General features: G+C 41.1%; 1 protein-coding gene across 1 annotated transcript in view; it reads left to right on the forward strand.

Annotated features, from left to right (window-relative positions):
• The first annotated feature begins 2,383 nt into the window (after positions 1 to 2,383).
• Positions 2,384 to 17,021, forward strand: part of LOC124613216 (cholinesterase 1-like) — a 172,759-nt gene continuing 158,121 nt past the window's right edge. The window contains exon 1 of the mRNA XM_047141890.1: positions 2,384 to 2,455. Within this exon, the coding sequence (XP_046997846.1) occupies positions 2,393 to 2,455 (63 nt within the window). The 5' untranslated portion in view covers positions 2,384 to 2,392. The remainder of the gene's footprint in view (positions 2,456 to 17,021) is intronic.

Raw genomic sequence — 17,021 nt, forward strand, 5'->3', positions numbered from 1 at the left:
TTGTATTCATAATCTATGGAACAAGTATTAATGTAATGTAACGTAAAATAATTGAAATGCTTTATTGTCTTCGTGAAAGCCTTCTTTAGAGTAGTGAATATGTGTCAGGCATTATTAAGCTTAATGCGAATCACTATCAGAAGTTCATGTGGTGAATTAACTCTCCTCATACAAGCATTTTGCAGTTTTATAAAGCTAGTTAGCAGAATACTGTCAAGTGATCTTTCACAGAACCCAAAGAAATTATGGTCGTATGTAAAAGCTGTTAGTGGTGCCGAAGTTAGTGTCCAGTCCCTAGCGAATGACAGGAACTGAAATTGAAGTTAGTAAAGCAAAAGCTGAAATGCTTAACTCAGTTTTAAAACGTGCCTTTACAAAGGAAAACCTAGGAGGATTGCCTCAATTTAATCCTCGTACCACCAAAAAGATGAATGAAATAACTATTAATGTCAGTGGCTGAGAAACGGTTGGAATAGTTAAAACTGAACAAAGCTCCAGGCGCCGACGGAATCTCTGTCAGATTCTATACTGAATTTGCGGTTGAGTTAGCCCCTCTTCTAACTATAATACATCTTAGATTCCTTGTGCAAAAATTTGTGCCCAGTTCTTGGGAAAGGGCACGAGTCACACCCGTCTACAAGAAGGCTATTAGAAGTGATACACAAAACTACTGTCCAGTGTCCTTGAAATCAGTTTGTTGTAGAATCTTAGAACATATTTTGAGCTGAAACATAATGAGGTATCTTGAACAGAATGACCTCCAAAATGCCAACCAATGTGGATTTCAAAAACCTCGATCATGTGAAATCCAACTTGCATTATTCTCACATGACATACAGAAAGCTTTCAATCAAGGCAACCAGTGTTTCTTGATTTTCGAAAAGTATTTGACTATGTACCGCAACAGTGCTTATTCTCAAAAGTGCGATAATAAGGTGTATCAAGTGAAATTTGTTACTGAATTGAGGACTTTTCGGCAGGGGGGACACAGCAGGTTATCTTGGATGGAGAGTTATCGTCTGACGTAGAAGTAACTTCGGATGTGCCCTGAGGAAGTGTGTTGGAACCCTTGCTTTTCATGTTGTATATTAATGACCTTGCAGACAATATTAATAGTAAAATCAGATTTTTTGTAGATTATGCAGTTATCTATAATGATGTGCTGTCTGAGAGAGGCGGCATAAATATTAAGTCAGATCTCAGAAGTGATACACAAAACTACTGTCCAGTGTCCTTGAAATCAGTTTGTCAGAGATTGTAAATTGCTCTAAATATCAGAAATGTAAAATTTTCCACTTTACAAAAAGAAAAAACGTGTTATCCTTTGACTATAATATCAGTAATCACTATTGGAATCAGCCAATTCATATGAATACCTGGGTGTAACACTTTGTAGGGATATGAAATGAAATGATCACATAGGTTCAGTCATGGCTAAAGCAAGCGGTAGACTTCGGTTTATTGGTAGAATACTGGGAAAGTGCAATCAGCCTGCAAAAGGAGATTGCTTACAAATCAGTCGTGTCACGAGTTCTAGAATATTGCTCAAGTGTGTGGACCCTAACTACCTAGGACTAACAGGGGTTATTGAACATATACAGAGAAGGCAGCACGTTTGGTCACAGGTTTGTTTAATATGTGGGAGAGTGTCACAGAGATACTGAAGGAAATGAGCTGGAAGGCTGTTGAAGATAGATGTTAACTATCCCGAGAGTCTATTAAAAGTTTCAAGAACCTGCTTTAAATGATTACTCTAGGGATATACTACACCCCTTACATTTCGCTCTCATAGGGATCATGAGGATAAGATTAGAATAATTGCTGCATGCACAGGGGCATTCAAATCATCATTCTTCCCATGCTCTGTACGTGAATGGAACAGTAAGACACCCTAAAACTGGTACAATAGGATGTACTCTCTGCCATGGAGCTCATGGCGGTTTGTGGAGAGAAGATGTAGAAAAACAAAATTGGAAACAATGGTGGGTGACAGCTGTCGCACGTGCGACTAATAATGTGGCAGAAATTCACCCGATTATTGCTGGGTTAAAGCTAGTTCCTAAAACAGACCACTGCAGAAATTCCTACATTACGAGTTAATGTCCGACACTGAAATATCCTCCACACGAGGGTAGCTGCTTGCTGCTGAAAGTGTTTTCGTAGATCGACAGACGGAGGACCCGCAGTAGGGTAAAATTGCGTTCGTGTGGACGCCGATTTGTTTGTACAGACAGATCGTTGCGTGAGGAGCAGCCTTCAGATTGAGATCTTCAGTGAGATCGCTGAAGTACTTCTCCGCTTAGATAGGATCAAGTGGCATGTGGATGAGAAACAGATAAGAGGCGGAGGAAGAAGAGCTTTACGACAGTACACTGTGGGCTAACATCTCGACATGAGCTCCCCTACACGTATACTGTTGCTTTTGGCGCCAGTTTTCGCTGTAGCAGTTGCCTCGGTGAGTATGCGCCAGCTGGGATATCTTCAAGCTATCTCCATTGATAACTTACTGCTTAGAGCGGCGTCGCAAGGACAAACAGCAGAATCACGGGCGAAAGCTTTAGCTGGCTGTTGTGAGTCTGTTTGTTGCAATTCGAGCATATTGTTGAATACACCGAGTTAGACAACTCTCTGGAGCACTATAGTGTTGGAACAATCGACTGTTTTTAATAATCGATCGGTCAGTCGATAGTTTTTTCGTTCAGCCGTTTTTTACAGTCGAATGAAGCAACTGAATGAAACTAGTCTCAAGCCATGTGAGATATACGAATGTTTGCATTCACTTACCGTGTCTGAGTGGTTTCATTCAGTGTGAGACAACGGATTGAAACAAGTCCCTGCCGGTTGCGGCCATTACATGATGTTTTTCGTTCACTCACGGGGTTTGAGTGATTTTATTCACATACTTGTTCAGTCTTTTCGGTTATTGATGAAAAGTGATCAGATATGACAACTTTTTAAGAGACAAATAAATTATCTTATTTGAAGGAGATGTGAATAAAAAGTATATTTCTAAAAATAAAGTACATTCAAATTATATGTATTCACTTACTGAAATAAGAATTTTCGTGCTTGTGGCATTAAATGAGGTATGTGTACCAAATAAGGCCCACCTAAGGTATAGGAATTTAGCATTCAGTATGTGTTGGTGGTAAGATTCCGAGATCATACGTGCAATGTCCTCCAACTATATTCAGTTCAAAAATAAATGAACATTGAAAGTTTATTTAATTAATATCATCACTTTCAATAAAATTTTGACTCTTGCAAGAGGGCCTTGATAGGAAACCTCGTTCCTAATATGGCCCATAGCCACATGTTGTTCATATTAACATTCTGGGGCATATAAATGGCAGGAAAATTGTTTGGATACACTGCAAGAGTTGTAATGTAATTTTATTTATGAAATAAGGGGAATGAGATGATACATAGACTTTTATAATTACTTGTTTTTACAAACACTTCATACAGAATTGTTGGTACTTACTGATTATTAACTCTTCAGATTATTAAATTTAATCAGCAATCAAAATTGTTCTGACAGCAGCGAATTTCCTTATCATAAAAGGAAGAATAATTCCAATCATTACGTTTTCAATGAACACATCAATAATGATTCATGAAACTGGTTTTGCTCATTTAAATCATTTTTTACAGGTGAGGAACAGGAAATTTCGCACTTTCCCTTTGGGTATCAACCCTACACATCAAAAGAAGTTTTGCATGATCCCGGTTCCCAGAACTCCTGAAGATAGACGTTGACTGTTGATTTTGTATCACACCCACAGTCCTTTTGACTGTTCAGAGATGTCACTAAAACTGCCCAAAGATGTAAAGAACTCTACATGAGCAGCGCCTGTTAGATGGAGGGTGTCCGGCAGCCGATCAGCTCTAATCATTCCATCAGAAAGGCTACACGGCTGGTGTTGTCAAGTTCAACCAAGCCTAGACAGTCAATACCGCGGTTCGATCGTATGCGCGTTGTTACTCTGTGCCAGGAAAGGCGCTCAACGAGGGAAGTGTCCAGGTGTCTCGGAGTGAACCAAAGCAGTGTTGTTGGGACATGGAGGAGATACAGAGAGACAAGAACTGTCGATGACATGCCTCGCTCAGGCCGCCCAAGGGCTACTACTGCAGTGGATGACCGCTACCTACAGATTATGGCTGGGAGGAATCCTGACAGCAACGCCCTCATGTTGAAAAATGCTTTTCGTGCAGCCACAGGACGTCGTGTTACGGCTCAAACTGTGCGCAATAGGCTGCATGATGTGTAACTTCACTCCCGACTACCATGGCATGCCCTACTTTGCAACTATGACACCATGCGGTGCGGTACAGATGGGCCCAACATGCAGAATGAACCGCTCAGGATTGGCATCACGTTCTATTCACTGATGAGTGTGGCATATGCCTTCAACCAGAGAACCGTCGGAGACGTGTTAGGAGGCAAGCTGGTCAGGCTGAATGCCTTAGACACACTGTCCAGCGAGTGCAGCAAGGTGGAGGTTCCCTGCTGTTTTGTGGTGGCATTATGGGGGGCCGACGTACGCCACCGGTGGTCATGGAAGGCGCTGTAGTGGCTGTACGATACGTGCATGCCATCCTCTGACCGATGGTGCAACGATATCGGCGAGGCATTCGTCTTCATTGATGACCATTGGCGCCTCCATCGTGCACATCTTATGAATGAATTCCTTCAGGATAACGACATCGCTCGATTAGAGTGGCCAACATGTTCTCCAGACATGAACCCTGTAGAACATGCCTTTGATAGATTGAAAAGGGCTGTTTATGGACGACATGACCCACCAACCACTCGACGGATCTACGCCGAATCAGTGGGACAGTCTGGACCAACGGTGCCTTGATGAACTTGTGGATAGTATGCCACAATGAATACAGGCATGCATCAATGCAAGAGGAAGTGCTACTGGGTATTTAGAGGTACCGGTGTGTACAGCAATCTGGACCACCACCTCTGAAGGTCTCGCTGTACAGGTTCCGGAACTCTCGGAACTGAGGTGGTGCAAAACTTTTTTTGATGTGTGTATATAATACATATTCTGTCTTCACAGCACAAATGACAAAACCAGCCAACGTCTTGCAACACTTTCTTAGTGGCAGAGCTGCTGCTTGCTTGAGTGGAATCTTTATTTTTGCTTTTTTTCTTCTGAATTTCCTTCACTGAGGGTGAAATTTTTTTGCGACGTGTATCTTCTTTAGACCCAGTACTTTCGTTGGTGCCATTTTTCTTTTGATTCTGCGTGGACAGTGTCTTACGTACGACTTGCGCCTTGTAATTTAATACCTTCTTCCGTGGGGTTGCCTTTTTTTTCTTCAGCTTTGGGTTTGCAAAATTTCCTTGAAAGAACAATCGAGATCTTCAGTGTGTCGGTATCTTCAAGACTGAAGTCACTTGAACTATGCTTTACTGAATATGCCTCACTTTCTGCTGTACTAGAATCAATGGATTGGCGTCTCTTTTTTTCGGGAAGGCTTTGGGACTGATTTATTTTCTGGCAGTTTTCTTGTTTCAGGGGCGATTGTCATGTCCTGTTCTGGGCCAGGACACTCTGATAGACAAGAGGGAGGAAATGCAGTGTCTGGAATAGCTTCTGGGTCAAAAGGATAAAGCCCTGTTGCGCGGAACCCAAACATGACATTTACTGGGGATGCTACTTTTGCTGAAGATTTTTCCAAACACACGTCTATTAATTGCTCTGTTTTCTTCCATTTCATGTGTAGACCAGTACAGCTGATTCATCATCCCGATAACACTCAAACGGCTTGAATACTGATTTATCCACGGGTTGCATCTCATGTGTTGTGTTGCTGGTCAAGCAGTGAAGCCTGATATTGTACTCTTCAGCAACGTTGCAAATTTGAGGGTCCAAATGTGACGATGCTCGATCAAATATCAAAATAACATCTTTTGCAGGCTTGTATTTGACAAAATGATGTATCCATTTGATGAATGTCGCAGTATTCATTGAGCCCTTATCTGTCGTTTCTACTGCTGTCCCATGTGGCAAATAGTCTTCCCATTCTGGCTTGTGTCGGTTTCCTTTGTAAAGTATCACAGGAGGAATAACCTGTCCAATTGCATTCCCACATGAGACAATGGTAACATTTTTCCCATGTTCTGGGTCAACAAAGTGCAAGTGCTTCTTATCTTTCTTCGCTAAAACTTCAGGAGACTTGTTGAGTGAGAGGCGACATCCCTTTTCGTCCATATTGTAGATAAGGTAGGGTTTGTCAAATAACTCCAATTCGGATAAGACCGTTTTCAGTTTCTGAAAATGTTCATTTTTAATAATCTTGTTTAGCTTTACAGATCTTCCTGGATTCAGGTGTTGTACCTTGTTTCTTGCAATGTCTGGGTGTCTTTGTAGGAAGAGCTTGAGCCACTTGCGTCCAGCCAATCTCTTCGTCTCATTGAAAGGATTCTGCACTCTATTCTCTTCATAATATACATATACACATTTTCTGAGCACTTTTGGTGTATTTGGATACCCAACTTTAGCGAGTCGAAAAATTCTTTGGCACCATTCTCTTTCCTGAGCTTTGTCCAAACAAGTTTTTCGTTCCAAACTTTTGATTGCTAGTCCAGAACTTACGTGGTTGAGTGTCGTACATTGAGGAATCCTATATGTTTTCGAAGTGGCTCTGACAGGCATCCCCTCAGCAACAGCTTCCATAGCTCGTTTTAAATTATCTGCATCCCATGCTGCTCTTTTTTTCTGTGGCTCCATCTAAAAACAAATATTTGCAGTAAGCCTGATGTTCCTGAATTAGGGCTGTAAAACTGTGATTATACATTTTTTAAGTACTGTACTCCAATTATAGCTACTAAAAATTATTGATCTAAAAGCAGGACGCCCTGTCACAAAGATTACCAACAATTTAAAACGTTTTCTTTGTCATTTCTTGCAACGACCAACTAATAGCTCAGTAGAAGTGTGTAAAATAATTCTGATTTAATTTAGAGATAGTAAATATGTGTTACATGAGGTTTCGCAGGATACACTAAAATTAAATCTGCATTGTCATTATTCACAGCTCTATACAATAGGGTGCCTAATAACGCACGCCTGAGCCTTGTTTGGAGTGCCACGGATGGGTCTTATTGCGAACAACCAGTTTAAAACGCGTGTGCGTTTATTGTTTAAAAAGAAACTTATTATTACGAATATAATACCACTATCTTAATGCAGCACAATTTTCTGTTCATAAACACATATTTAGTAGTAAAAATGCTTCATAACCCAAACGATTGCTTAAAATGAAATGTACCGTGAAAATAAGAAGCTGCCCCCTTCGTTGAACGCCGTAGCACAACTGAAAGTAAAATGGCCGGTACGAGAGCGGGTGCGGAAATAGTTGTTGCCTTAGCCACTAGATGTAACAAGCTATCACTACCGAAGACATTTAGTGCTGGTTTCAAACTTTCTATGCTAGAAAATGACAGTGGGCCCTTTTAGGGACTGGGCCTTGTTTGGTACATGTACCTTATCAATTTTTGCTTGGTTTTTAAAGTTTAATATCTGGTGCTGCACTGTAAATTTGTGTGTATATTAATGAACAATCACTTTTTAACACATTTTTGTTAGGTAGGTTTCTTGTCTGTATTGTTCGGTACAAGTTTTGCAGTTGATTTTAAATGAGCAAGACACTTGAAACTTTCAACAAAGCTCAGAACTGGATGATAATGTAATATTAACTCGCTTTCGAGTCTCGTATGTGGCGGAGAGTACTTTGTTTTTCCGTCTGCCTGTCTGTTTGTTACAAAATTTTCAACTGTTTTTAAACTAACTTCCCGATAACCTATGGACTTGAAACTTTCAATTTAGCTCAGAACTGGATGACAATGCAGTATTAACTCACTTTCTTTTTTTGGTTTGTGACGGAGAGTAAGTACTTGGTGTACCACTGCTATTTCCCTTCAAGAATGTTTTGGAGCTTAAGAACGATTGCTGCTAAGCTTCCCTGTCAACTCGATTCTCTCCAGTCTTTACATTCGCGGTCTTCTCTCGAGATATGCCTATGAGGAAGCAATACATTGGTTGACTCATTTGAAGAGAAACTGAAATAAAGCTTAAGTTTCCCACATGTCCTGCTGTAACCTATGCACACATACCACAGTCGTCGCAACTGCAATATATATATTGTCCCGGCTAGTTAAGAGCCATTCCCTGCCGTGTGGGTCGAGCATAAAACATCTCTGAATCACGTTGTGAATCTAATTGTGTAAACTAGCAGTTGAAAATTGATCTCGTTTTCTATTTCCAGAGATATTTCATACACTTTCAACCACGACAGATCCAAAGACTGTGATTTTATTTATTACTCAGGAATAACATAGCAATCGGGTTCCAGTCTATATTTTCTAATTTTTGTTTCCTAAATAATTTGATTTCGTTATCTTCGTAGTCAATAAGCCTTCGTTAAATCCTATCATATGTTTGTAACAGGTTGATCAGCTGTTCTCAATAATCCTTGAATATTCACAGATATAATTGCCTATGTACCCGCTGATTTTTGGAATTTAGAAAACACGGAGAAAGTCTCGTATATATTCTGTTTTATTGACACAATTCACTTCTTAAACTAATGAGCGATGGCACTGGGGAATCAATGAAGAAGGAACTGATCCTAATGTATATCGTATTGGTATAATAATAGTAAGTCCGTACCACATTTCTTCGCATTCCTATCACCAAAGATATTATTTCCCATGAAACTCTCCTTTACCATTAATATCTGATAAATCTGTGGCTTTACAACGTCTAAGCTTCTTGGTCCTCATGACACGATATTAATTATAAGTTTGAGTTCTTTCAATGTCTGTCTTTTCACGGGCACTAGGGCCTCTATCTCACATCTCGTTTATTAGCAGAATCGCCTTGACAACGATCGGCAAAGATATTAGTATGATAAAGTCCAACTATTTTTTGTCCCAATATCTCAAAATAATCTATTATCCACCACTCCAATGTCTAATCCAGTTATCAGAATGATATTTAATTAGGCTTATAATCCTTATCTTCCGACTACCACGGAAGACTGCGAACATGTACCATTGAAAACAAAAACTCAAGTGAGCTAACAATGCTGCGCATTGGTTTATATATTATATTGAAAACAAAACGCAGCTCTGTTAGGTCTTCCCTGGATTCCCTTTGTACTACTTTGCGTTACTCTATTTCAAATATCTACTCCTTGTAAAATTTTAACTAACTATTACTTCGAAATAGAACTACCGTTTTTTGGCTCTTTCTTCAGTCGTATTACAGAATTTAATCTAATATTCGTTTCTGAATACCCACTCTCTAAAGAGCGGTTACATACCTCATCAAAATGTTTGAAATCAACCGAAAAATTTCACACATACAAGACTAAAAATCAGAAAATAACTATTTAAATACAAAGCTTTTTGATATAACACGGCTTTAAAACGGGCTAATAAATATTAAATAATCTCTCCTAGACCCCATACAGAGTTCTAAACCATACAGATAGTCCTGAAAATTTGAGCTTCTGAATTTTTAATAGCTGTGACACTGCCTGTAAAACTGAAAACGTGGTGCGTACATTGTATGTAGCTGGTGACGTAGTTTTCTGTACAAAATATTTACCGCCGGCCAGGGTGGCCGAGCGGTTCTAAGCGCTACAGTCTGGAACTGGACGACCGCTACGGTCGCAGGTTCGAATCCTGCCTCGGTCATGGGTGTGTGTGATGTCCTTAGGTTAGTTAGGTTTAAGTAGTTCTAAGTTCTAGGGGACTGATGACCTCAGCAGTTAAGTCCCATAGTGCTCAGAGTCATTTGAACCATTTGAAAACATTTACCTTACATAAAATAAATGGGTAAATATTAAAATGATTCTGAATTTGTGTACATCGTCACACTTTGCCTATAAAATTGAATGCAAACTGTCGTTGAAACGAGGCAAGATTCCTTTCTTGTTCGCATATCCTTAAGGGAACCATTGCGCTCACCTTTGCACCCCGAACTCGCCGAGTCTCTCAGTTGCATACGTACCATTGGGTTGCACAATATGCGAACAAATGTTTAATTTAAAATTCGTGGGAGAAGTGGAGAAATAGCCAGAACTACAAAATTAAAGAGTGAAAGGTTATTCAAGGAAAGAGGTGACAGAGAGAGCATGGCACGAAGTAGCGAGGGAGGTTAATCCATCAAGTAAGTCCATTATCAGTAATTAAAATTTTTAACATAAAATAAATACACCCTATTCACTATGCTTTGAGATCCATTTTATTGCAAAACTAATGAAACATTTATAAGCACCCACTATACATGTAATAAATACTCAAATAAAACGTTTTTAATTGCATATTAATACGTAAATTTAGACGTAAGTTTTACAGAAACACATATTACACATAAAATTTTTTGTAAAGAAAGACAATTATAGTAGATACTGGTTATTGTTGACGAAGAACTTTCACTGCCATGCTAGGGATGCATGAAGTGTCAGAAAGCAGTTGGCTAAATAATTCCTTTCTTCATAAGCAGTAGGATGAGGATACAGTGTAATGTCTTTCCTTGGCTGTATTCTCATTGTTGGCGTTTCTGGGTTGTTGTATTGTTGTTCACCACAACTGTATTGGATATCATGTTTTCGAATGATATTATTTTATTACGTCATCACTCTTTCCGTATCTCGAGAACGAATAGGACTGCTCAGTACTTGGAACTTCTCTGTCCGCATTCCAAATGCGCATTCCACAGATTTTCTTCCTCTGATTACTCTATAATAATAAATTCTCTTCACATTATCGAGTGTTCTTTATGGGTCCGCTCGCATCAAGTAGCGTGCAAATGGAAACCCTGCTACAAAGTAATAACGGAAATCATATTCATTTTCATCATCTGGTAATATGGAAGGCAATGACAGGTTTACTCTTTCCTTTGCAATACAGTGTTTGGTTGGTGAAGCACGAAATATTCCTCACCTGCGTAACCAGTTTCAATGATAATGAAGAACCAGCATTATCACTGCATGCCAACAACAGTATGGAGTGGTACTGCTTATAACTGAATTTAGTTGAACCCGTCCTAGGTAATATTTCAATGCGGATATGTTTCCCGTCCAATGCACTCAAGCAATTATGCAAATTTCACAGCGAATAAAAGACGTTGAGCGATCATTTTCCATTGCCCTTGTTTGGAAGAGGCATCTAGGTTTGGTTCAACACTTCCCAAATGAGTCTGGTAGTTTCGCGGAAGATTTATGTAATTGTGCTGTGCCTTCTAGCAAAGAACAGCGACAGCGATGCAAAAGCACAACCCTTTTCCAGGTACCTGCAAGAGATGATTCAGTTGTACACTGACGTCCGTAACATAGGTATGTGAGTGTGTGTATGTTTGTGTTTGACAACCTACGCGTGTACTGCCATATTGTACATTGTTTATTAATTATTATGTTATTTATTTATAACACTTTTTTGCAAAGAACGACTGAAAGGAGAAGTGGCGAAATTTACGATCTGTTTTTGTACGCCGTCTGAAGCCCCTGCCAAGTGGTTCCCATCGAAGTAAGAAACAGTATTATTTGTCAGAGGCGATGAAGTTCGCGCTTCCGTTCATCAAAACGATGACTAAACCTGACGGAAATTCGTCGGAGAAAGCAGAAAGTACACTAACTCTGTCACAGCAGTGTGTGAATTGTCTCACAACTACACTACTGGCCATTAAAATTGCTACACCACGAAGATGACGTGCTACAGACGCAAAATATAACCGACAGGAAGAAGATGCTGCGATATGCAAATGATTAGCTTTTCAGGGCATCCACACAAGGTTGGCACCATGGCGACACCTACAACGTGCTGACATGAGGAAAGTTTCCAACCGATTTCTCATACACGAACAGCAGTCGACCGGCGTTGCCTGGTGAAACGTTGTTGTGATGCATCCTGTAAGGAGAAGAAATGCGTACCATCACGTTTCCGACTTTGATAAATATCGTATTGTAGCCTATCGCGATTGCGGTTTATCGTATCGCGACATTACTGCTCGCGTTGGTCGAGATCCAATAACTGTTAACAGAATATGGAATCGGTGGGTTCAGGAGGGTAATACGGAACACCGTGCTGAATCCCAATGGCCTCGTATCACTAGCAGTCGAGATGACAGGCATCTTACCCGCATGGCTGTAACGGATCGTGCAGCCACGTCTCGATCCCTGAGTCAACAGATGGGGTCGTTTGCAAGATAACAACCATCTGCACAAATAGTTCGACGACGTTTGCAGCAGCATGGACTATCAGCTCGGAGACCACGGCTGTGGTTAGCCTCGACGCTGCATCACAGACAGGAGCGCCTGCGATGGTGTACTCAACGACTAACCTGGGTCCACGAATGGCAAAACGTCATTTTTTCGGATGAATCCAGGTTCTGTTTACAGCATCACGATGGTCGCATCCGTGTTTGGCGACATCGCGGTGAACGCACATTGGAAGCGTGTATTCGTCATCGCCATACTGGCGTATCACCCAGCGTGATGGTATGGGGTACCATTAATTACACGTCTCGGTGACCTCTTGTTCGCACTGACGGCACTTTGAACAGTGGACGTTACGTTTCAGATGTGTTACGACCCGTGGCTCTACCCTTCATTCGATCTCTGCGAAACCCTACATTTCAGCAGGATAATGCACGACCGCATGTTGCAGATTCTGTACGGGTCTTTCTGGATACAGAAAATGTTCGGCTGCTGCCCTGGCCAGCACATTCTCCAGATTTCTCACCAATGGAAAACGTCTGGTCAATGGTGGCCGAGCAACTGGCTAGTCACAATACGCGAGTCACTACTTTTGATAAACTGTGGTATCGTGTTGAAGGTGCATGGGCAGTTGTACCTGTACACGCCATCCAAGCTCTGTTTGACTCAATGCCCAGGAGTATCAAGGCCGTTATTACATCCAGAGGTGGTTGTTCTGGGTACTGATTTCTCAGGATCTATGCACTCAAATTGCGTGAAAATGTAATCACATGCCAGTTCTAGTATAATATATTTGTCCAATGAATACCCGTTTATCATCTGCATTTCTTCTTGGTGTAGCAATTTTAATGGCCAGTAGTGTATTATCTGGGAGAGGAGGAACAAAATATCTCCCTCCCCATATCATCGCCACTATCATCACCGCCTTCTTCAACTTCTTCGCAGCCGCAGTAAGACGTGCTCTAGACCCTCGAATCAGACAGCCCGCTATTACTTAAACGAAAACAACAGTCTCTCACAGATGTGGATGAATCCTTCAAAGAATATCTTGAGGCCAAAAAAAGGTAACTTGCTACTACAACTAGTGGTTCCCAAGTCACAAGAACATTCCTTATCAGTTTCAGAAATCGAACCAGTGACGGACGCACAGACGAGAACGATCAGGCGTAGAGTCCTGCAAGTAACAAATGACATAATGTATTGCGACCAACACAAAGTACACAGCGGACAGGCCCCTACGGAGGCATCCACGTATTCTACTCAGAGTGAGAGATATGGAAGCGACATATCACTGGAGGAGAAGCAGCGGCAAGGCTCTTGAACATATTGTGAAGTCGTGTGTGACGTTTCCGATTCCAGCGACACCACCTCGGTATTTGTTTTTGCACAGCAAACAGCTAAATAATTTTTTTGCATCATTCCATTTGTATATAATCTTTACATTAATATTTTGTTTTCTTTAATAGGCATATTAAATGTTGTACGTTGTTCGTTTTTGTGTAAATACATGTAGAAAAAACGAAATGAAAAATAATGGTACAATGTGATTCGAGACTTGCCTACGTGTTATTAGAGGTCGCTCATCGGGGCTCACACATTCTCTCATGTTTATGTCAGTATAAGGAATGTAAGGCGTAATCATCCGTGTTATTTCTAGGTAAGCCCCCTTTCTCATCCTGTAGAAAGTGAGGAATTTCAGAATATGATCCCTGCAATTCTTTTGCAGCATCTTGTGACCTAAAATTTATATTATTCTCAGTGAAAGGATGAACCCACAACTTTCTCACTTTTCTCCTGCTGTACGAGTGACAATAATAATACCATATTATTATATCATCATCACTAATAGTAACTAGACATTGTACTACTGGGGCCACGGTACACAAAAAAGCGCGCTGCATACGTCCTTTGCTCACAGCCAACGAAAAGTGGTTAATTTTTTCTTCATACCGCAAATATCTTGGCATTAGAGGAGACTCGGGTAGTGGTTGTGTAAATGTGATCGGCTACTCGAGTAGCCCAGTCTCCCAGTCACTTGCTTGCCGGGTAGCTGGAGACCTGATTTGAGTATCCCCGTGTGAATAGGGCCTTAAGGCTTGCAGTGATTTGATAGACCATTGGCGTCTGGAAAACAGCTGTTTCAGTTTCTGGTTTAGTCATAACAACTGCTATATCTCTTCACTTAAATATTAGAGGTAGCAAGCTTCATGCTCAGTCTAATATTTTGCTTCTCCGCCATTGCAGGATAAGTAACTCCGTTTATATTAGTGGAATATTTTAGAAACAAGACATAACCTGACAATCCAAACACATTTCAAAAACGGCTGTGTATTTATTTGGGAGCGAAAATCGAATGTGAAAGAGGAAAATCGGCAGATAGAAACGGATTTTCAGAATCGGGTTTAAAGTGTTTACACGACTAACCAGAAACGGTATTGATAAGTCGGTTTACGAAAGCTGGTTTTGAGAGCACATGTAAACGTAGTGGTAGCACAGCCGGTGTTCGGTATGAGTCGTGCACACTCGTCAGTCCTGGAAGTCATATAATACCTCAAGAGCTATTAACATTTCCATCTTCGCTACTACCGAACACCTCTCTTGTGCAGAACAAGCGCTTATAGCTCTTAAGGTATGCATTTTAAGCCTCATGTTTACTGGACATTTTTTCTTATCTTGGTCCATACTACTACCTCATAAATATGAAAAGCAAAGAGGTTGCAGTAGAAGATATTTATTTCACAGAATCGAAGAACAAGTGCCCATAGCTCTTAAGATAAGCATTCCATTTTATGAGACTTTGTTTGGAATGCCCGTTCCTGTCGTATCCCTGAACACTGACCATTTGTTACTAAGCAAGAAACCTACATGCTTAAAGACGCTCTTATGTTATTTGACGTTTTTGGATTCAGTAGTTAGTTGCTAGATGCATATTACTGCATAATCTGGGGCCGCACAAATACGTGCTTAATTCGGGCAAGCACGCGAGCCGCAGTTTGACGACCAATGCTCTGGATCGGCCTAAGGACGAAAAGTAATGCTGTTGAGGATTGTTACAGACAAGTTACGCGACGCTAAAAATATATAAATGCAAAAAGTCAAAGCATCGGTTGGCAGTTATCTTCAAGCAATCTGGTGTTTTACATTTAATGTATGTAGTGGCCCAGATTTGTGTTTTGTAAAATGTAAAACAGTCTCTCATTTGCACAATGAAAGTGCAGTGTAAGTGATTGTTTGGCGAGTTCGTTGTAATCCACGGAATGCCAATATTAATTTTGCGAATCTGAAGCGTGCTACGTAATGAAGTACTGTATATTTAATTTAGAAACTTTCGTAGTTCACAGGGGCACGATGAAATCACGTAATATTTTCAGTACTTTCACCGTGCTTAAAAAACGCGCCAACTCTTTGGCGACAGTTCGAATCCCAGGGAATGGAAAGAAAATTAATTGGCAACATGATTGAAGTATGGTATTCCATTTTACAACGTATAACAACTGTTTTATGGAATCTCATTCGCATAAGAAGTACAGAAAAGAAAATTATTGATACTGTTTCAGAGTTTACTGTTCAGCCTTCGGCATATTATTTATTTTATTTTATTTTTTTCCGGTGGTGGGGGGGAGGGGATACTTCAGCCATTTTGTAAGGACACAAGTTTCAATATTTTATTTCAGCTCAAATATTTCTCAACATTTTACAGTCAAAGCACAGAACAGTTGCTACCACTTAACCTTTGGAAAATACCCTGAGCAACATAATTAATGATCACTTTTCCGAAACTCAGTCTGTTTCACATACGGCTCAAAGTTGCCTACAATTTTCCTGTGTGATAATGCAAGAGCCTGGCATGCTGCGACGTCACCATCCGGCTCGGATACGCTTCAAACAGCAGAATGTCGACATGCCAAGAAAAGGCCCGAGCTCAGAAGTTCGCGCGAGGTGTGATGTGGGTTAATGACGTCACACTGACATCAAATTTCACCACAATTCCGCCCAACGCCACCACGAACGTGTAAAACGATGTGAAGGTCGTGACACCCAACTAATTCGCATATCACCCCCTATTTTGACGTCTCTGCGATGGAGGTCAGAATCTTGAAGCCAACCGTTGAAATCGTGCGGTTTATTTGTAGGTGGCCGCGGAAAACGTTTCAGACACAGCAACACTTAGAATCGACATGAAAAGGCCTCAGGGGGTGGCATAAAGAGCATCAATAACACTCTTTCCCTTGAGGCGTCTGTTTCCAGACATTTCGCGGTCGAAAACGACAGAGCGGAGTGCAGTGAGCAGCAGGACGACGTTCTTGACAGTTGCCGGCACCGCTGGCACCCCTTGGACGATCCAACCCATCTCTAAGGAAGTCATGGGGCAGCAGTCCCATTGAACTGATTGCCGTTCTTTGGATTGCAGTACGACCTTAATTTTTACTTTGGTGTACAGGGTGGAACCAATAGGGACCGTTCGAAACTACTGGACGAAATTTGTGCACGATCCGAAGCAGCGAAGGATGCTGATGCTTTTATAGCCCTCGTGTTTCGGGCCCTCCTGTGGCGTGATCACAGAAGGGTGCGACATTGACACATGCGCGAATAAAACACCCAGCACAGCACCTCCGTCGATGCCACCTGCACGTCTGTGTTGTGCCCTTTTGTAATGTTCCTGTTCAGAGACAACCTACGACGGAGTGCTAGGCACTTGCAGACAGGCACCCCCTTGCCATCCCTCCGATTGCACATGCTGACTAGCAGGTAAAAGAGCGCAGCCTGCAGGCATCTAC

Source organism: Schistocerca americana, chromosome 4, assembly GCF_021461395.2.
Source record: "Schistocerca americana isolate TAMUIC-IGC-003095 chromosome 4, iqSchAmer2.1, whole genome shotgun sequence".
NCBI lineage: Eukaryota > Metazoa > Arthropoda > Insecta > Orthoptera > Acrididae > Schistocerca > Schistocerca americana.